Here is a 22,074-nt window from a genome sequence, read left to right on the forward strand (position 1 = left end):
CCAGCACTCGGGAAGCAGAGGCAGGTGGATCTCTGTGAGTTTGAGGCCAGCCTGGTCTACAGAACTAGTTCCAGGACAGCTTGAGTTGTTACACAGAGAAACCCTGTCTCAGGGAGAAAAATCAAAACAAAAAGTGAGCTGAGAAGTCCTGTTGGAAGGCCTCAGTGTGGTTCTGCACTCCTGGGCCCAGGAGCCTCCACCCAACATACTCTGACCAAGAGAATAGCAGGAAAGCCTATCCTTGAAGGCGGGTGAGGAGAGCTCTCTTACTATTTCCCTGCCACTGGCCTCTCACAGAAGCTTCCCTGAATAATGTATCAAACCATGTGGCAGTGTCCACAGGGTCAAGATGCTCATAAAGGCCATGTCTTCGACTTTGGAGGGAGATGGTCACACAGTGTGTGGCTGCCTTGAAGGGTACCTGCCGCTGGAGGCAAGGCCTAGGTTCAGCGATCCCTTGGGGGAAAAGAGGAAAGACCCCTCTTTATGTCCTTCTGTCTGTCTATGCTTGAGCAGGGTTTCTCTAGGCCAGGCCTTGAACTTGAGACAGTCCTCCTGCTTTAGCCTCCCAAGTGTACTGGGATTAGAAGTGTGAGCCACCATGCCTAGTTGGTGTGTGTGTGTGTCTTGCTATTCTTGAAGGATTGTCTACTGACCTCCATTCTTTACAATCTGGGAACACCAATCAGTGAAGTTGTCACACAGCTAAAGAAACAGTTTTAGTGTGGGAGTCTGGTAGCTGTCCTGGCTTTTCCACATGCTTGTCCCACGATGGCTCAGCATCTGCTGTAAACTGTACCTGCTGTTCTATGGCTGCCGGACATGGCAACTCAGCTTCGTCCAGCTTGGCCATTGTTGGCATGAGGATCTTAAAAGGTTTATTTATAATTCTAGAAATAATGTGTGTCTGTGTGAGTGTATGTGTATATGAATGTGGGTACCCAAGATGGGCAGAAGTGGGCATTGGATCCCCTGACAATGGAGGTGTAGGTGTTGTGAGCTGTGGGATGTGGTACTAGGAACCAAGCTCCAGTCCTGCACAAGTGCAGCCACCATTCTTAACCGCTCAGCCATCTCTCCAGCACCATCCTTTAAATCCAGGGTTTTGTTTTTGTGGCCCAAGCTGGTCTTGAACTCATGGCAATCCTTCTGCATCATCCTTCTGAGTACTAGGACTATAGAGGCAATCAGTCTGTTTGGGAAGAAGTTCTTGCCTGGTCCTGTTCCTGACCTTCCCAGCAGTCAGGGAAGATGTCAGCTGTGGACATGCTCAATACTCCACGGGCTCCTGATCACTGTGGTAGCACCCTGGCTTTTCCTGTAAACTTGTATTTCAGAAAGTGTTGACTGTTCATTCGTCATATGAAGAAGCAGCACCCAAGTTCCAGGGGCTGCATCTGAGTCAACTTTGCTGGAAACGTCTCTTTTGGTCTCCTTTACCAAGTAGCCGGATTATAAATTTGTGCCATCACACACAGCTTATCATTTTCTTTTCTTTGTTTTTTTTTTTTTCTCTTTTCTTTTTTTGAGACAGGGTTTCTCTGTGTAACAACTCTGGCTATCTTGAAACTTGCTTTGTAGACCAGGCTGGTCTCGAACTCACAGAGATCTGCCTGCCTCTGCCTATGGAGTGCTAGGATTAAAGGTGTGCACCACTACTGCCCAGCTCTTAAGACACGGTTTCCTTGTCTGACCTGGAACTCTGTAGACCAGGCTGGTCTCATACTCACAGAGATCCACCTATCTCTGACTCATGAATTCCGGTATCAAATGGCTTGGCTATCACCTCTGGCCAAGATTCATTCCTTTTTTAAAAAATGACTTATTAGCCAGGCAGTGGTGGCACAGGCCTTTAATCCCAGCACATGGGAGGCAGAGGCAGGTGGATCTCTGTGAGTTAGAAGCCAACCTGTTGGTCTACAAATCGAGTTCCAGGACAGCCAAAAACATAAATAAATAAATAAATAAATAAATAAATAAAAATTAAAAAGTATTTTATGTGAAGGGTGTTGTGGAATATTATTTTAAGTAGGCAAAGATGTGTTAAATTTGTTTATGCTGGATAGTATTACTTTAACTATGCAAAGGTGTGTTACGTTTTTTTGTATATGCTTTGTTTAATTATGTAAAGATGTGTTGCATTTGTTTCACCTTGTCTGCCTGAGGAACCTGGTTGGTCTAATAAAGAACTGAAAGGCCAATAGCTAGGCAGAAGAAAGGACAGGCAGGCCTGCAAGACAAAGAGATTAAGTAGGAGAAATCTAGGCTCAAAAGAAGAACGAGAGAAGGAGGGTGACATCTAGGGCAAGAAGCCAGGCAGATGCCAGCCAGACACAGAGAAGCAGTGAAGGTAAGATATACAGAAGAAATGTAATAAGCCCTGTGGCAAAAGGCAGATAAAGAGATTAAATAAAAAGCTAGCCAGAAACGTGCCTAAACTAGGCTGAGCATTCAAAACTAATAATATGTCTGTCATGGTTTGGGAGCTGGTTGATGGCCCAAAAGAAAAAGCCTGTTGTGTATGTCTGTGATCACGCGTGTGCCTGGCGCCTGTGGAGGTCAGAAGGTGTAAGATGCCCTGAAACCAAAGTTACAGACAGTTGTAAGTCTTCACATCTGTACTGGTGTTGGGAACTGGGACCAGCATCAAATGCTCTGACGTGCTGAGTCAGCTCTCCGTCTAACCTCTGAACATTCGGAGAATGTTCAGGAAGTGTGCCCAGACAAGCCTGTGTGGAGGTCAGAGGACACCTTTCAGAAGTCAGTTCAGGCTTTCCACCTTGTTAAAACAGGGTTTCTCCTGATCCATCGCTTGCTGCTTATTCAAGGCTAGGTAGCCCCCGAACTTCTGGACAAATTCTGACTTTACTTCCTTTCTTACAATAAGAGCCGGGGTGAGGGGTGGGGGAAATTACAGATGGAAAGCCACAGGAGAGAGAGCGAACTCCTATCTTCGGGCTTCCATCGCAAGCGCGTTGGCCCTAATCTGTGTTTACTTTTTGAGTTTCTTGCAATTGATGACAAGGCTTGAGAATGCACTCATGAAGAACGTTGTCCGTGGCCCTCCAGTCTTAGAACTGGCCGACGAAGTGCACCTGCGAATAGTTGTCCACCGGGCCAACGCTGTCCGTAGCAGGTTCACGCCTTCAGGATACCCATTGAGTCCCTGGAAGTGCGGCTCCGAAGAGGACTTCAGCAGTCCGCCCACGGCCTAAGCACTCCGCGGCGGCTCCGCCCACTCCCCCAGCCAGGAGGAAGTCCCGCCTGCTAGAACAGCCCACCTGGGAGAGAGCCTCGCCCCCGCCGCGAAGATCGCTAATTGGCTGCCCCCGCCCTGCCCCCGGGGAAAGCGAGCCCGAGGTTGTACATGCAGGTCGCGTTTCTTTCCTTCTGGGGTCTGTGAGAGCGGCCACCGCCGTTTGGTAGATAGCCTGGCCCTCCCGCATTCAGCCATGTCGCCTTAGGCAGCAGCTATCGCTATCCTGCGGCTTCTCCACAAAGGGGGAAGGGCAGAGTTGTGCAATGTTTGACTCTTGATTGGCGAGAATGAGGAAAGGGGTGGACCTAGAAGGTTATGATCGATAGGAGACGGCACAAATGCCTTAGCAGCAGTAGCCAATAGTGATGGCGAGGGGGGCGGGAGGCCAGGGTGTTGCAAGTCCGTGAACCCGGCCGCGACGGCTCTGAGGTAGTCTGCAGGAAGCCGTAGGGCAGACAGACGTGCAAGGCGACCAATGATTTCAGGAAAGTCAGGAGGAAGTGACCAATGGTCACAGTGAGGAGGCGGGGAATAGCCAGCCACCGCAACACTGTGTACGAAGCGGCGGGGAGGGGACTGCGTTGACGGACAAGGGTATAGACCAACAGTGGTGGGAAAGAGGGTGGCAGGAGACCAATAGTAGTGGCGAATGGGTAGGGCGGGGCGACCGGGTGCTCAGAGGCACAGTGTGTGTGTGGGGAGACGTGGGGGCGGGGCGACCGTGACGGCCAGGCTGTCAGGCCAATGGTCCGGGGAGGGCCGGCGGAGGGTGGCCAATGGCGGCTGCGCATCCGGGGGCGGGGCTGCGGGGCTGCGCGGGGCTGTGCGGGAAGCGGTGGGCGGCGGCGGCTGGGAGGCTGAGGTGAAGCTGGCGGCTCTGGGGCGGGTGCACTGGGGGAGGTGGCCAGTGGGCGGGAGCATTAGCGTGGAGACCGCACGGCCGCTCACCAGCCTTCGCCCGCAGGTCTGGCGGCGGCGCCGTGGGCCGCGGTGCGGCGGGCGGGAGGATGGGCACCCAGGGCAGCCCAGTGAAGAGCTACGATTACCTGCTCAAGTTCCTGCTCGTGGGCGACAGCGACGTGGGCAAGGGCGAGATCCTGGAGAGCCTCCAGGACGGCGCAGCCGAGTCCCCATACGCCTACAGTAACGGTAGGCCGGGTTTGACGGTGGGCGCGCGGGGCGGGAGCGGCCTGGCGCGGGCGGCCTCTGCGCGTGTCCCTGCGGTCCCCTCCGGTCCTGTCCCGGAGATCTGTCGGAGAGTGGGCGCGGGCCGGGGTGACGGCGGCCGGCTAGTAAGAGGTCTCAGCGGCAAGTCTTTGGAGTCTCCTGGGGCCTGGAATGGGCCGTGCAGCAGATACCGCTCGATGGGCCGGGTCCCCACCGCACTGCCCCTTAGCAAACGCTCAGAGACACCGCACCCTGTGCGGGGAGAAAATACATCGGCCGCGATGTGATTCTTGTTAACTTCCGGGTGCGTGACAAAAAATACACAAGGTAGATTGCATCATTGGTACTTGCCTGAGCTTGTCTCTTAATTTGGGTATTTAAGGTAAAATTGTAGTTAACAGTGGGTGGGACTGGATCACAGGCTACTGGGGCTGCTGACTCCGGAGGAATTAATGTCCAATGTGCCTTCCGTTCTTATATCACTGGGTGCGTTTTACCTTCCTGATCTCTTCCTGGGTCCCTTTTCTCTGCCTCCTTACCTCGTTCTCTGGGGTTTTGTTAGTCCTGTCTTGTTAGTCCTCCAAGCCCTGGCTGTTTGGTAAATAACAGTTGAGCGTGTGAGCAAGGCATCTCCCACTCTCTGGACTTAGGACTTGTCCAGGGTGATGAGCACCAGGACTTCAGTGGAGGACCCTTCGTTCTGAGCAGCAGTGTTGAATCAGCTCTGTACCTCCTCCCCACGCTCCTGCTGTCGTCCTCCATCTACAGCAGACATCGAGGGCAGGAAAGGAAGAGCCATGGTTTTACTTTCTGGCGCATGCCAAGGGACCTCTGCACCAGCCAGGCCACCTTGACTGGCATTTGACTGGATGAGAGGCTTTAGGGCTGCCTTTCCGGCAGGGAAGTGTGGAAGGGGATGGGCTTGCCTTTAGAAGCGCTTTGGGGCAGGGGGCCACAAACTGACTCTCCATTTCTGTCTAGCACCACCAGTTTCAACTGTACATAGATACAAACTCCAGTTGGACCCTCTTTCCCCATCTCCTCTGTCAACTGTGTATTGCCCTATTTCCTGTGACGTGCTAACTGAAGTGGGGCCAGTAGCACATAAAGAGTGTAGACAGGGCTGGAGAGATGGCTCAGAGGTTAAGAGCATTGCCTGCTCTTCCAAAGGTCCTGAGTTCAATTCCCAGCAACCACATGGTGGCTCACAACCATCTGAAATGAGGTCTGGTGCCCTCTTCTGGCCTGCAGGCATACACACAGACAGAATATTGTATACATAATAAATAAATATTTAAAAAAAAAAAAAAAAAAAAAAAGAGTGTAGACATGTGAGACTGAGGGCTGCCATTCACCAAATGCCTTTACTTTGTACAAGCTGTAAGGCCAGGGCCCACTAGCAGGTCCTTGTGTGACTCCTGCAGTGTGCAGCAGAGAGGGAAGAGTGCTCAGCTGGAGCAGCATGTTTCTTGTATCTGGTTGAAATGCAGACAGCACAAATACCAGCTCTTTGTGCTGGGAGCCTTGGGTCCCTGACCCAGGGAACATTCTTCACTGAGTGAAGTTGGTGGGTCTGAGAATCCTTGGGCCTCTTCACAGAAGAGGTGTTTGGAAGCGATAAAGTAGTTAGTTGGTCCTGGAGATTGAGCACAGTGTGTTTGCTGTTGAAAGAGCTGGACTTCTGCTTCTCTTAGGGGGTAGATGAATGTTTCATTTTTCTCCTTATTATTAAAAGTCTTCAGGCCGTGCAATGGTGGCGCACACCTTTAATCCCAGCACTTGTCAGGCAGAGGCAGGTGGATCTCTGTGAGTTTGAGGCTGGCCTGGTCTACAGAGTGAGTTCTAGGATAATCAGGGCTACACAGAGAAACCCTGTCTCAAGAAACAAAACAAAACAAAAATCTTCAGGCCGGGCAGTGGTAGCGCATGCCTTTAGTCCCAGCACTTGTGGGGCAGATGTGAGTTCGAGGCCAGCCTCGTCTACAAAGTGAGTTCCAGGACAGCCAGGACTGTTACACAGAAGAATCCTGTCTCCAAAAAAACAAAAACAACAACAAAAAAAATCTTCAATATGGGGGCTGGAGAGGTGACTCAGTGATTGAGAGAACAGGTTGCCCTTTCAGAGGACTCGGGTTCAGTTCCTAGCACCCACACTGTCTGTAACTCCAACATATGACACCCTTTCATAGACATATATGCAGGAAAGACACCAGTGCATATAAAATATAAATAAATACAAAAAGTAATTTTTAAAAAACCCTCAGTTTGTATATTCTCGGTGCAGGGCTTTTCTGATTAGAGGTAGGGTGGGTCCTACCTGAGAAGGGGCCTGCTGCTCATTATTGGCCGCTGAACTCCATCTTGATCACAGTCTTAACATCTCGTCTGGCTTGTTCCTCAGGTGTGAACATCGTTCTCTCTCTGACTTCACAAACATGTGAGTCATCAAAACAGCTTTTTTTTTTTTTTTTTTAGTTAGCACTGGCACCTGAAACAGTGGCATTATGATACTGTGAGCACATGCCTAGCATCTGCAGGAGCCCCCAGGTCTGCTGACACTGATATTTTTGGAGTTGGAAACACTGGGGCTTTGAAGGTGCTGCAGTGACTCTAGAACAGTCTATTCTCCTCTAGGTGGAGCAGGACGGATGTTTTTTCAGAGAGCATCCCCTGGGCACCTGCAGGTGATCTATACTCCATAGCAAAGACATTGTGGATTCTCAGTTATGGGAGAAGACATGAAGGGGAGGGCCGTGTGTTCTGTGAGCAGTTTCTGCTGTTCTCATGTATGGCCCTGGAATGATAGGTCCATGTTGGCCCCAAGTCAGCTAATTGGGTATTTACCCTTGAGCCCAGGAAACATTATTGCTACAGCACACAAGATTGTGTTATAAGCTTGAACATCCTTAGTTAAGACAACTACATCTTGCCCTAGCTCCTACAAAGATTCCTCAGTGTTAGGTCCTTCAGGAAAATCCCCTGTGGTTTACATATTCTTGGCCTGAAAGATCCACATCTGTTAATGAGTCCATGGATGTTATTTCATTTCTCTCTTCCTTTGGGAGTTAGTGTTTGTAGAAGGAAGCTGCAGAGTGATACCATCGTCCTTTGAGCCCAGGAGTCGGGAAGGAAGCAGGTTACAGGACAGACCAGCATTGGGTTTTGCCGTGAATGTTGAAATTTGATGGTTATGGAGATGTCTGTGGAATCACGATGCATGTACCCTGAGTGTGGATAATGTGTGTCTATGTCACAACAAGCTGGGAGGTCCCTGCTAGACTCAGGGCTGTATTGTTGCATCAGCGACCCAGAGGCCAGCAACATTCTTGCTAATCCTGGCTCCATGTTTCCTCTCATTTTTCTCTAAGTGACAGGTTCAAAGGTTTTGTTTTATTTTGTTGTTTTGTTTGTCTGTTTTTTGGTTTTCTGAGTCAAGGTTTTTTTTTGTGCAGCTTTGAAGCCTTCTTGGAACTCTCTCTGTAGATCAGGCCAGCCTTGAACTCACAGAGATCCACCTGTCTCTCCCTCCCGAGTGCTGGGATTAAAGGTGTGCATCACTACCACCTGACTTCAAGGGAAATTTTAAATGTTTATTATTATTATTATTATTATTATTATTATTATTATGTGTATGTGTACTGAACTGTACATGCTATGATACTCATGTGAAGGTCAAAATAAAGCTTTTGGCCAGACGTGGTGATACATGCCTTTAATCTCAGCATTTAGGAGGCAGAGGCAGGCAGATCTCTGTGAGTTAAAGGCCAGCCTAGTCTACTAGTGAATTGAGGACAGCCAGAGCTATATAATGTCTCAAAGATACCAAAATAAAATAATAATAAAAAAAAGACAGTTTTTGGGAGTTGTTTCTCTCTCCCACCTTTATGTGGGTTTTGCGGATTGAGCTCAGGTTAGGCTTAAGCAGCAGGCACCATATGAATGTTTTGCTTACATGTATGTCTGTGTGTCATGTGTATGCCTATTGCCTATGGAAGCCAGAAGAGGACATGGAGGTCTTGGGACTGTTGTTACAGATAGTTGTGAGCTACCACATGGGTGCTGGGAATTAAAGTTTTTTTTTAATATTTATTTATTTATTTATTTATTTATTTATTTATTATACAATATTCTGTCTGTGTGTATGCCTGCAGGCCAGAAGAGGGCACCAGACCTCATTACAGATGGTTGTGAGCCACCATGTGGTTGCTGGGAGTTGAACTCAGGACCTTTGGAAGAGCAGGCAATGCTCTTAACCTCTGAGCCATCTCTCCAGGGTGCTGGGAATTAAAACCAGGTTCTCCTTAAGAGCAACAGATACTGCTGAAACAACCTTCCAGCCCCCCTCAAGGAGAAACTTAAAACACTCATATACTCCATGTCTCATCCATTTGCTTCATCTCTAGCTCCCACATGAAGCTTGCATAGACCCCTCTTTCTTTTTTAGTCATCTGTTTTTGAGACAGGGTCTTGCTAAATACCTCTAGCTGGCTTTGTACTTGCTGTCCTCCTGCCTCAGCCTCCCTAGTGCTAGAATTACAGATCCGTTGTGCTTGACCTAAATGTGTATTTCCTAGTGAATGAACAGCCTGTGTACAGCTTCCTTATGCTGACTGTTACTTGATGCTGGTTCACATGGTTACTACAGTAACCCCTCACAGACCTTTCTCTTCTTTGTCCAAGAGCAGATACTTTGTTCTAGATTTTACTGTGGATTCTCTGGGATAACTTACTGGAGTGGGGATTGTCTTCCTTCCCTGTGTTAGATGCCAGATTTTCTGGCAGACTGTTGTCCCAGGAGGAATAGGAACAGTCACTGGTATAACAGCTAATGCCTCCAGCATGTGGTTTGTGCCAGGCATGCTGCTGAGGGTGGCTCTGTTCATCATTTGATCTTCAGGACCATGATTCCCATTTTATAGATGAGGCTCTCAGGAGCACAGACTGTTTCCTGGGTGGTACGGTCCCTGGGTTCCTGGTTGGCTCTTTCCTAACCTTCATTGACAGGGAACTGGGCAGACCTCAAACAGTGGAGCAGTGGCACTTTGTGGTTTTCTTCTCTTTCCCTTCATTGTTCCCGGGGTTGCCAGACAGCCATTGCTTCTGCATACTTTGAGATCCACGCCTTGGAAGGCATGTCCCAGATCCTACCTGACCCAGCTATCATCTGGGAAGCCACATCATCCTTACTGAGAGTTGTTGCTTCTTGACAGGCCATTATAATTTTTCACAGGCCTGCAAGTGGTGACTTGCTTGCTCCATTCCCAGAGAAGCATACTGTCATCCACCATGAGAATAGTCTAGGCCTTCTCACTGTGCTTGTGTACACCATCACTGCGCCTGGCAAATTCTGCCCTGGGCACCAACCTCCTGGAGGGTTGGTGGCCTTTTGTTTGCTGTAACTAGGTCCCTTTTTCTCACAGTGCATGTACCTCCCGCTCAACCTCATCATTTCATTCATTTGTTCAGCCATAACAGTGCATCTGGCTGTAGGCTGGGAATTCAGGGTACAAGGCAGAGCAGATTAGAGACAGTGGCTTTTATTGAATTTTTGTTGTTTCTGAAACAGGGTCTCACTACGTAGCCCAGGCTGGCCTTGAACTTGAAGTGATCCTCCTGCCTCTCCTGAGTGCTAAGATGATCACACCTTACTAGAATATTTGTTTTTTGTTGGTCCTTAGCATTGTCCTAAACAGGACCAAATGAATGTGCAAATAGCAAATACATAGCAAGACCCATCCACTTTCTGGTAGTGTTGTGTGGTCACACTTGAGATTGTTATGTTGCATATATAATGTCATCTTTTCCATCAGTGTGATTGTTTGTGGCTTGGAGGTGATCTAAATTTAACGGCGTTTCAGGAAGGAAACAGTTTCAGGGAGTTAAGTGGGCGGAAAGGACACGAAGGGAAGGAACTAGCCTTGGCAGGTCCTTTTGCCTCCTGTTCTTTTTTGAAGATTGAAGCTGGAAAGGTATAAAATTGCTTGATCCTTGTAATGCTGCCCTCACTCAGCCCGAAACTAGGACATATTGAACGGGAAGCTGTGAGGCTGTACACTGGCCAGAGCTTCATCATCTCTGCTGTCTAGGAGTGCAGGGAATATCTTCAGCATTTAGCATGCTGGCTGAGAGAAAGTTGAAGACAATAAGGAAGGCCAACCAGCCTGTAAAGCAGGTGTTGGGGATCAGCAGTGAGAAGGTGGTGGGAAGCAGAGCATCCACAGAGAGAGGGGCTGGTTGCGCCAAGACCTGTGGCTAGGGGACCATGCTATGGCAGGAGATAGATGGAAAACCAGACCCTCTGAGTCCTTGTATCAGTGATGGTAAATGAATAAGGTAGGCTCAGATTTTGAACTTAAGGGGTAGAGGAGGTGTCCTAGTCATCAGCGGATCTGGTAATGACAGGAGACTCTCATGTCCACCAGTGTGTGACTCTTTTGCTATGGTCAGAATATCAAATGCAGAGTTTATCTGTGGACGCTTGTCCTTCAGAAAGTAGAGAGGATGGGAATAGTGGAGAAGGGAGGGTCTGAACAGGAAGACAGTGGGGCACACTAGACAATTTGTAGCAAAATACCGCCTGCCTGTCTAGATGCCATTTAAAAATGGGGGGGGGGGGTGCACACTGGAGAGACGGCTTAGCAGTTACGAACAGAACACTTGTTCTTGCAGAGAATCTTGGTTTGAGTCCCAGCTCCCACATGGTGGTTCAGGCATCTGTAACTCCAGTCCCAGGGGATCTGACTTCCTCTTCTGACCTGAGGGCACCAAGTGTGCAGGTGGTGCACATACATACATGCAGGCAAAACATTCATACACATAAAAATAAATAAAATAAAAAGAAGTATTAGGTGGGAAGTGATATGGCCAAGCCCCCAGATGGCAGTGAGGGAGGAGAGATGGACTGTGGTTTCTGGAGGGTCTTATAACCAATGTGTGCCATCGGTGCTGTGCCAGGAGGCAGTGAGCTGCAGAAAGGGCTGTGCTTCACCAGAGTTGATCCTGTGTTTCTGAACAACAAAAGAAACAGAGCAGCCTTGGTCTCCAGTGGGAGGTCGTCCCGAAGCCAAACTGTACAAACTTAGATCTTTGCGTGACACATTTCCGCAACTTACCTTGGTGAAGGACATCTCTGTCCTGAGAGGGATATCCATCCCAGCAACTGAAAAAGAGCAGAGGCTAGAACTGAGTACTGGAATGGGACAGGTAACCTCATAGTTTATGAACTATTTCAAAGAGTTGACAGCCAAATGCCAGAAGTTCTGGGCTGGTGAGTTTAATGTCAGCTTTGGAGGAAAAGCTAAGCCATATGATTGATAACCATGTGTTTGTGTGCCTAGAGGCCAGGCTGCTGCTTCTGCTCAGGTGTAGGGTGTGTGGGGGCGGGTTAGGTTGGATGCTATTGCTGAAGTGGACCTGGTTCCTTCCAGATGTTCACACTGTTGTACATTACTTGGACTCGTAGACATCTTTCCGTTGTCCTTAGACAAAAGTGTTGTCTGTTAACCTTTTAGGTAGTTAATAGGGTAATTAACTCAGGATTCAAGACACTTTAAACCTGTATGAAGCTGAGCAGTGGTGGCACACACCTTTAATCCCAGCACTCAGGAGGCAGAGGCAGGCAGACCTCTGTGAGTTCGAGGCTAGCCTGGTCTACAGAGAGAGTTCCAGGACAGCCAGGGCTATACAGTGAAAAACCTGTCTCGAAAAACAAAATAAAACAAAACAAATAAACCCATGTGAACAAGTTGCAGGTGCAGAGACATCTTTCAGGGTGGCCCAGACTCTCTTCTTTAGATTCAGAAAGTCACTGCTTAAGAAGTAGAGTGTGACCAAGGAAGCTAGGTCACTGCCCAGGCTGCCTGCTCTGCCCTGCCCCATGCCACCACTTTGCTTGAGGAGTGTGAGTCAGCAGTCTTGTCTATGCTGTGAGTCCTTATGTCCCTGTAGCATCTTTAGGCTGAGATCTGCTGTACCACTTGTTAGGGCCCATAAACTCTGGGAACAGATGGAGTAGGACCCTGACAGTTGGAAGATGTCTCCTGTACCCACTGATTTCCCACCCTGTAGGAATTGTTGTATCAGTGGATGCCAACCATGTTCCTTTACCTTCTCGGTGGTGAAGTGGTGGCTTTCTGTTGCTGCCCCATCTCCTCCCTCACTACTGTCTTCCTGGTGATGTTCACTTGGCGCCCTGCTTCTTGTGCGTCTTTGAGCAGTTCTGGGCTGTGTCCTGAGTGCCTGAGCATCCCCTGCTTTAGGTGCAGTTGATACTTTAAGTACATGCTGGCTCTTTTTTCATGGGGATAAGCATTATGCCTTTTACAGGGTTTCATGTAACCCAGGCTGGCCTCAAGTCTCCACGTAATAAGAATGGTCTTGAACTCTTTTTTGTTTTTGTTGTTTTTCAAGACAGAATTTCTCTGTGTAACAGCCCTGGCTGTCTTGGAACTAGCTTTGTGGATCAGACTGGCCTCAAACTCAAAATCCACCTGCTTCTGCCTCTCAAGTGCTGGCATTAAAGGCCTGTGCCACCACTGCCCAGGTTGGCCTTGAACTCTTGATCCTGTTTCCACATCACAAGTGCTAGAGTTATGGACATGTTCAACTACAGCTCGCTTATTTATGCTACTTTCTTAGATGAATCTTATTACGTAGGGAATCTTTAAAAAATACTACTATTTGTAACAGCAAATGCAGTGTGTACAAAGCATAGGTGAGATCCATCTATCTCGAGTTTAAGAAGTTTTTCCATTGAGCCTTTTGGAAGGACTTTGGTGCCTAAGTTTATTGCACAGGTAGTTAAACTCAGTTCATCATGAGCAAGTGAGTAATACCCAGGGTGTTGCCTGTGTGAACAGAAGGGCTGTGACTCCAGTGAAAAGTTTGCAGCATTTCTGGACCTTGAGGCTTTGTGGGAAGGAGCCCTAGGGGAGCACCCAGCTCACAGTCTGCTCTCCTCCACTTAGCTCTCTCCCTGTTGCTGAAGTTGAAACTTTTGCCTTTCTTTAAAATTCTCATGGTTTAATGAATATTTGCTTACTGCTCACGTGAGAGACAGAGATAGCAGCTCCCACGTGTATTTGGCATTGAAACTCACAGAACTTTGAGACGGAGAGCTGGCTCAGGAGTTAGGCCTCTCCTTCTGCTCTTAGCACCCACTTCAGGCAGCTCTCAAGTGCACGTTACCCCAGCTCCAGAGCATCCAGTGCTTCAGACTTTGTGTGCCCGCACCCACACACATAATACAAACAGCAAAACTCAACTCATGTCATTGAAAACTTTGTTGTTTTAGAGGCATGATCTTGTTATGTAGCCCAGGCTGGCCTTAGAGTTACAGTGTAGCCTAGGTTGACCTTGAAATCACTGTAGTCCTGCCTCAATCTCCCTAGTACTGCGGTTACAAGTGTGTGTCACTAGGGTTAACACAAAATTTGACTTTTCTTTTTGTATCCATGTGTTACCTAATGACGTGTGTACATAGGTGGCATGTGTTCTTTGTGGTTGTTTTTTTTTTTGTTTTTTAAAGACAGGTCTCACTAGCTCTGGCTGTTCTGGAACTTATTAAGTAGACCAGGTTGGCTTTGAACTCACCAAGACCTGCCTGCCTTTGCCTCCCTAGTACTGGGATTAAAGGCCTACACCACTATTCTTGGCAATGCATGCCTTTAAAAGAAAATATTTTTAACTTTTACTTTTATTTCATGTGTATGGGTGTTTCATCTGAATGTATGTCTGTGCACCACATTTATGCAGTGTCTGTGAAGGCCAGAAGAGGGTGTTGGATCCCCTAGAACTGGAGTTACAGATGGTTGTGAACTGTTATGGGTGTTGGAAATCAAAACCAGCCATTTGGAACCTTAGAAATCATTACGGTTGTGTTTGAAATTTCGTTGATGTTGTTTGCTTTGCTTTGTTCTATTTTGAGACAGTGTCTCACTGTGTGTCAGAACTAACCTGGAACTGAGATTCACCTGCTTCTGCCTTCCAAGTGCTGAGATTAAAGGTGTGCACTGTCACAATTGGCGGCACATGCCTTTAATTCCAGCACTCGGCGGGCAGAGTCTCTGGTCTGTATAGTGAGTATTGGGCTAGCCAAGGTCACAAAATGAGACCTTGTCTCAAAAAAAAAAAAAGAAGAAAAAAGAAAAAGAAAGCTGTGCTAGAAAATAGCCCACTTTGAAAGTTATCTATCTTTTATGATTTAACATGAAAAAATTGTGTGGGCTTCTTATTAAAGTCATCAAATTAGCTGCAATAGGGAAAAGTGAACCAATGAACTCTAGACTTTTAAGAGTAGTATAAACAAAGCGTTTCTCATTTTTATTATCAGAACAAGCAAAACATGAGGTGACATGTACAGTTAACTTAAGCAAAGATAGGTACAGTGAGGAGTGCACCTGTGTTATGTCTTATCCTCTTTGGTCACGTGAAAAGAGCCAAGGATAGTCCTCCCAGGACTTTGCGTTTCCCACAGAGATAATGTGGGCCTGCCAGGGCATTCCCTTACTATAGTTTATGCAATGCTTCCTGGAAGTCCATCTTGTAGCAAGAGCATTTTGCATTCTGCCCCATCTGTAGTTTACAGTAAATTCCCAGCTTTCTTACACAGGCTTCCCCCACACAGTGAAAAGGTCCTGGAACTTTTAGGAGCCCATATCAGAGTTCATGTACACTCAGATATGTCTTAGACCTGTTCTGGCCCCCACAGCAGCTTCCTCTGCTAGGGCAACCTGGTCCTTGAAGTTCCAGGGCAGCTGTCCAGGGCCACATGTACAGTGTACAGAGAGGAGCCGCTAATGGAAAAGGGTAGACAGAGGTTGAGCCCTGAACTCAGCAGAAGGGTGTGCTTACCCATAAAGCTCTCCAGAGACTGCAGCTAGTGACTCAGAGAGCTCGAGGTGTGTGGGTGTGCTCCTTCTAAAGGGGTGTGTCAGCAGCATCCCAGAAATCCTTCTCTTTGGCCAAGTAATTAGGACTCTGTTCTACGAAAATGCTAATTACAATAGAGGGAACCAAGACTGTTTATAAATAAAGTGAAAGACAAATTGCCTGGATGTCTCAATGGAAACATGATGTGCTTATGTTCATTGGGTGAACTATACAACCTTTGAATGTTGTTTGTTTGTTTTTGAGAACAGTTTCTCTGTGTAACATCCTAGAACTCTTTGTAGACCAGGCTGGCCTCGAACTCACAGAAATCCACCTGCTTTTGCCTCCCCAGTTCTGGGATTGTAGGTGTACACCGCCACCACCTGGCAAATGTTCTTTTTTTTAAAAGATTTTATTTCTTTATTATGTATACAATATTCTGCCTACATGTATGCCTGCAGGCCAGAAGAGGACATCGGATCTCATTATAGATGGTTGTGAGGCACCATGTGGTTGCTGGGAATTGAACTCAGGACCTCTGGAAGAGCAGCCAGTGCTCTTAACCTCTGAACCATCTCTCCAACCTGCAAATGTTCTTATTTAAAGGAACATTTAATGAATTTTATTGAAACAGGGATATTAGCCAGGCGGTGGTGGCGCATGCCTTTAATCCCAGCACTTGGGCGGCAGAGGCAGGAGGAGCTCTGTGCTCTGTGAGTTCAAGGCCAGCCTGGTCTACAGAGCTAGTTCCAGGACAAGCTCCAAAGCTACAGAGAAACCCTGTCTCGAAAAACAAAAACAAAACAAAACAAAAAAAAAACACAAAAAGAAAGAAACAAATAAATAGGGATATCCCCAATATCTTGTTAAGTGGGGGAAAAATGCAATCATCTGTGGGTGTCCTTAGATCTCTTGAATGTCCAGGTCCATAGATGCCCAAGTCCTTTATGCATACTGGTACCCAGCCAGGAGTACTGGCCCACGCCCTTAAATCCCAGCTCTCAGGAGGCAGAAGCAGGTAGAGCTCTGAGTTTTAGGCCAGATTTTATATAGAAAGTTCCAGGATAGCCAGGGATACATAAGAGAGACTTTGTCTCAAAAACAGAAAAGAAGCCAGGCATGGTGACACACACCAGCACTTGGGAGGCAGAGGCAGGCAGATCTCAGAGTTCAAGGCCAGCCTAGTCTACAAAATGAGTTCCAGGAAAGTTAGGGCTACATAGAGAAACCCTGCCTCAAAATACAAAACAGAAAGCTAGTTTAACATTGCACACCCTCCTTTAAATGAGTTGTGGAGGACTTACATACCGAGGACAACGTAAATGATCTATATTGTTGAAGGAATAATGATATTAAAAATGTCATGGACTGGCAAGAGGACTCAGCAGATAATGGTGCTTGTTGTGCAAGTCTTATGGCCTGAGTTCAATCCTGGAACCCTTATGAAAGTGGAAAGAGATAACTGACTATTCCACAGAGCTGTTCTCTGACCAGAAATATGTGTCATGGCCTGCTTGCCCCCACTCCATGTAGTCATATACATACTATCACACATAATAATAATGTGAACATGAGGGCTGGGGAGGTGGCTCTGCAGTTAACAGCACCTGTTGCTCTTGCAGAGGGGCCACATGGTGACTCACAACTATCTGTAACTATAGCTTCAGAAAACCCAGCACTCTTCTGACCTCCACAGACACTGCACAAACCTATTACACAGACATACCTGCATGCAAAACACTTATAGAGATGAACCTTAAAAAGCCTGAGCCAGCTACAGTGGCACACACCTTTAATTCCAACACTTAGGAGAGGCAGATGAATCTCTGTGAATTTGAGGCCAGACTGGTCTCCATATCAAGACATATTCAGGCCAGCCAGAACTACACAGTGAGATCCTGTCTTTAAAAAACAAACAAACAACAACTTTAAAAAAAAAAATCTGCATGTGTTCAGTAAAATACTTTTCTTTTTCTTTTCTTTTCTTTCTTTTTTTTTTTTTTTTTTTGAGACAGGGTTTCTCTGTGTAACCCTGGCTATCCTGGAACTCACTCAATAGACCAGGCTGGCCTTGAAGTCAGAGATTTACCTGCCTCTGTCTCCTGAGTGCTGGGACAACAGGCGTGAGCCACCACTACCTCCCTGTGAATTTTCTTTTAAGATTTTGTTTGCAGTTGTTAAAGCCATGGATGTGGAACTCATAGATATAGTGGGCTAATTGTGATTTACACTTTATAGATATCAGATGAAGTGTAATGAAACAACATGAAAAGTTAATGATGACTCCGGCTTTAATTATTATGTATACAGTGTTTTGTCAGCATGTATGCCTGCAGGCCAGAAGAAGGCACCAAATCTTATTACAGATGGTCGTGAGCCACCATGTGGTTGCTGGGAATTGAACTCAGGATCTCTGGAAGAGCAGCCTGTGCTCTCAACCCCTAAGCCATCTCTCCAGTCTGACTCCGGGTTTTGGTGCTACAGTGGTCATAGTTTTTGACTGCTCTGTGTTTCACTGAGATTTCCATGATGAGTGTGCTTGCTTTTAGTAGACAGAAGAGATCTGGTTTGATGTGGGTTCTGGAACAGTAAGTAAACACTTGGACACTGCCTGCATTGTCCCTCTGTACAACTCCCCTGGCATTTCTTTCTGTTTGGCATTGGCACATCAGTATAGAAGGCACTACTGTGCCTATTAACATCTTCCTCGTGCTCTCTACTTCTGCAAGCATTGGTTTCCCATGACAGCAGATGCGAATGTCCCTGTTTCTAGGGACATCTGTTAGGTGCATCATGAGCAGAGTAGCACATTTCCACAGTATGCCAGGTTCCTCCATCGATAGCTAAACTTTTGTTTGCCAGCAGATCAGATCCCAAGCTCTCCCTCTGTTTCCGCTCTGCGTTCTGGCCCATCTTGTAGGCAGTTCAGTCTTCTCATTTGAAAGGAGACTACTAATCTAAAGGCAGATCAATATCCTGCATGGGTTTATTTTATTATTATTATCAGTATCATCATCATTTTTTTTTTTTTTTTGGTTTTTTGAGACAAGGTTTTTCTGTGTGACAGCCCTGGCTGTCCTGTAACCTGCTTTGTAGACCACGCTGATTTTGAACTCAGAGATCTGCCTGCCTCTGCCTCCGAAGTCTGGATTAAAGGCGTCCAACTCCACATCTGGCTATGGTTTTAAAATATTTTGATATGGCTGGGCAGTGGTGGTGCACGCCTTTAATCCCAGCACTCGGGAGGCAGAGGCAGAGGCAGGTGCATCTCTGAGTTTGAGGCCAACCTGGTCTTTTTTTTTAAATATTTATTTATTTATTATGTATACAATATTCTGTCTGTATGCCTGCAGGCCAGAAAAGGGCACCAAACCCCATTCATTACAGATGGTTGTGAGCCACCATGTGGTTGCTGGGAATTGAACTCAGGACCTTTGGAAGAGCAGGCAATGCTCTTAACCTCTGAGCCATCTCTCCAGCCCCAACCTGGTCATTTTAAAGCCAGTTCCAGGACAGGCTCCAAAGTTACAGAGAAACCCTGTCTCCAAAAACCAAAACCAAAAAAATTTGGAATTTGGTTTTTCTTTCTCCTCCCTGCCTTCCCTTTTTCCTTCCCCCTAACCCCCTTCTCTCTTTTTTTGTTTTTGAGTTTTCAAGACAGGGTTTCTCTGTGTAGCTTTTGGAGCCTGTTCTGAAACTGGCTCTGTAGACCAGGCTGGCCTAGAACTCACAAAAATCCGCCTGCTTCTGCCTCCCAAGTGCTGGGATTAAAGGCATGCATGCATCACTAGCACCTGCTCTCTTTTTTCTTTTTGTTTGTTGAGATAGAGTCTCATTGTGTAGCCCTGGCTGGCCTGGAACTCACTATGTAAGTAGCTTCAAACTCAAGAGTTCCATTGACCTCTGTTTCTGAGTACTGAGATTAAAGGCATGCCCACCAGACCCGGCTCTTTATTTATTTATTTATTTATTTATTATGTATACAATATACAATATTCTGTCTGTGTGTCTGCCTGCAGGACAGAAGAGAGCACCAGACCCCATTACAGATGGTTGTGAGCCACCATGTGGTTGCTGGGAATTGAACTCAGGACCTCTGGAAGAGCAGGCAATGCTCTTAACCGCTGAGCCATCTCTCCAGCCCCCCAGACCCAGCTCTTAATTTGATTTTATTGATATAGTTAGTTTATATATAATAAAATGTACTCATCTTGGGAGTCTGGCTCTAGGTCAACCTGTGGGTTGTAACCTCTAACAAATCTGTCTCAAAGTATTTACATTATGATTTATAACAGTAGCAAAATTAGATATGAAGTAGCAACAAAAATTTTGTGGTTGGGGGTCATAAGAACATGAGGAACTGTATTAAAGGTTTGCACAGTAGGAAGGTTGAGAACCACTTCTGAGAAAGCTATGACAGATGTAGATATCTGGGTAGCCATTCCCCTTATCAAGATACAGTGTTTATACCCCAGAAAGTTCTCTGTTGCCCATGTGAGGTTAGTTACTGCTCCAGTCTTGCTGGTCACTACAGGTTTTTTTTTTCCTGCTCCAGAATGCCACAAATGGAATGTGTTCCTATGTCCATTAATATCCCCTCCCCCAATAAAGAAAATCACAGGATTTTATTATATAGGCAGGCTGGCCCCACTTACACCCTCCTGCCTCAGACTCCCCAGTGTTTGATCATTTACTTTCTTATCCCATCGTGGCAGAGCAGGAGCTCCTGTCCCTAGTAGTAGTGTTTATGTGAGAGAACCGACTAGTTTATCTGTTTTTCTGCTCTAGACATCTGGGTTATTTTTCGTTCTGAATTAAGAGGTATTAAACACAGCCACAATACACAAGCCCTTTTGTGGGTCTGTTTGGTTCTCTCGGGTAAATACCTACAGTGCGTATTGTTTGGGGTTGCAGGTGGACCATTTTAAAGACACCAGTGACTCTTTGCAGTCTGGCACATGGTGTTCTCAATAGTGGTGCGTGTAAGCCCTGCTCCAGCGTCTGACACTGTCAGTCTCTTTATCTCCTACTCAGCCTCACTGAGGTAAATTTACATCCATAAAAATTGGGATTTCTTTGAATGTTGACAAACCAGAACTGTGTGCAGCCTCATGCTGACTAACCTCTGCCTCTAACCCCAGCAACTGCTGGTCAGTCTTGACCTTACTGTGGACTAGTTTTTGTCTTCTAGATATAAACAAAAATATATAAATGGAGTCACATTGTATATTCTTTGTGTCTGGCCCTTTTCCATCTCACTAAGATTCTCCCATGTTGCTGTATGTGGTGTCCTTTCTTCTACTGCATGGCATTCTGTGTGAATACTGGAGCAAGCCTGTCTCTTCTGTAGACGATGAGAATTTCGATAGTTCCCACATTTGAATTCTTCTAATGAGTGCTCCTTTACAATTTTTTATAAGTGGACTGGAGAGATAATTGACCTGTTAGGGGTGTGTACCGCTCTTCCAGGGAACTCTAAGTGACTCACAACCTCCTATAACTCCAGATCCAGGGGAGCCAATGCCTCTGGCTGCTGAGTGCACTAACACTTGTGTGCACATTACCACATACAAACAATCTTAAAAAGTAAAAGTAGAATTCATATATGGGCTTAGTGAACATGTGTGGGTTTCTGTCAGAGAAGTACAGTGTTACAGGTCATTCGTGTGTTTATCAGCCCAAGAGACTACTAAATAGTTTCCCAATGTACTTGTCCTGCTTGAGGGATAATTCCTCTACATCCTGCTTTCATTTCATCCTTGCTCATGGGTGGGTGCCTGTTTCTGTGTAACAGCCAGAGAACAGTTTCTATCCTGTGGAGACAGTTTATATTATTTAGCCATTCCCTGAGTCTGTGGAGTTTTAGTTTGTATCCAGTTTGAGTATAAAGCACAATGCTGAGGTGGATACAGGTCTGTAACTTTTATGCAGCCCTAGCTCTTTCACTGCTGTAGCGCTATCTTACAGAGCTGGAGGTCATACTGGGGTCATTCCCTGAGCTGAAGTCAGTGTGTGGACAGGGAACTGAGTGTGCCTTGGTGGGAAAATATTACTGAACATGTGGGAGACCCAGGGTTTAATCCCTAGCATTACTACCAAAAAAATAAAATCAAACAGAAAACAAAACACAACAAATGGGTGGTGGCGCACACCTTTAACCCCAGCACTCAGGAGGCAGAGGCAGGCAGACCTCTGAGTCTGAGGCCAGTCTGGTCTACAGAGCAAGTTCCAGGACAGCCAAGATACACAGAGAAACCCTGTCTTGAAAAAACAAAACTAACCAACAAACCAAAAAACAGGGTGTTGGCAGCTAGCATGGTTGGGTAAGCTCTGGAAAAGGTTTCATTTCTTTGCTCAATGGGTTATTAGCAGAATTGGGTTCTTTATGGTTGTGGGACTAAAGTTTCTGGGTTTTTTGTTTTTTGTTTTTTCTGATTTGCAAACCAAGCTATAGAGGGTGCCAGCAAGGGTGGGTCAAGTCCTGCTCAGGTTTGCATCGTTACTCTTCTAACTCTACTGGAAAAGGCTTCTAAGTAGTCTTTTCTTCCTTCCTTCCTTTTTTTAAATTTTGTTTTGTTTATTTGTTTGTTTTTATTTTTCAAGACAGGGTTTCTCTGTGTAACTGCCATGACTGTTGTGGAAGTCACTTTAGTAGACCTGGCTAGTATCAAACTCACAGAGATCCACCAGCCTCTGCCTCCCAAGAGCTGGGATTAAAGGCATGTACTCCCACTGCCCAGTCTTTCTCTCTCTCTCTCTCTCTCTCTCTCTCTCTCTCT

At 46.5% G+C, this 22,074-nt stretch overlaps 1 protein-coding gene across 2 annotated transcripts in view; it reads left to right on the top strand.

Annotated features, from left to right (window-relative positions):
- The first annotated feature begins 3,923 nt into the window (after positions 1-3,923).
- Positions 3,924-22,074, top strand: part of Rab40c (RAB40C, member RAS oncogene family) — a 39,577-nt gene continuing 21,426 nt past the window's right edge. The window contains exons 1-2 of one of the 2 annotated variants that reach the window (XM_041676006.1): positions 3,924-4,121; positions 4,224-4,408. In XM_041676006.1, the coding sequence (XP_041531940.1) occupies positions 4,036-4,121; positions 4,224-4,408 (271 nt within the window). In that variant the 5' untranslated portion in view covers positions 3,924-4,035. The remainder of the gene's footprint in view (positions 4,122-4,223; positions 4,409-22,074) is intronic. The other variant, XM_041676005.1, reaches the window with a different exon arrangement.

Source organism: Microtus oregoni, unplaced genomic scaffold, assembly GCF_018167655.1.
Source record: "Microtus oregoni isolate MIOR12 unplaced genomic scaffold, Mior012 000027F_ref0000203, whole genome shotgun sequence".
Taxonomy (NCBI): Eukaryota; Metazoa; Chordata; class Mammalia; order Rodentia; family Cricetidae; genus Microtus; species Microtus oregoni.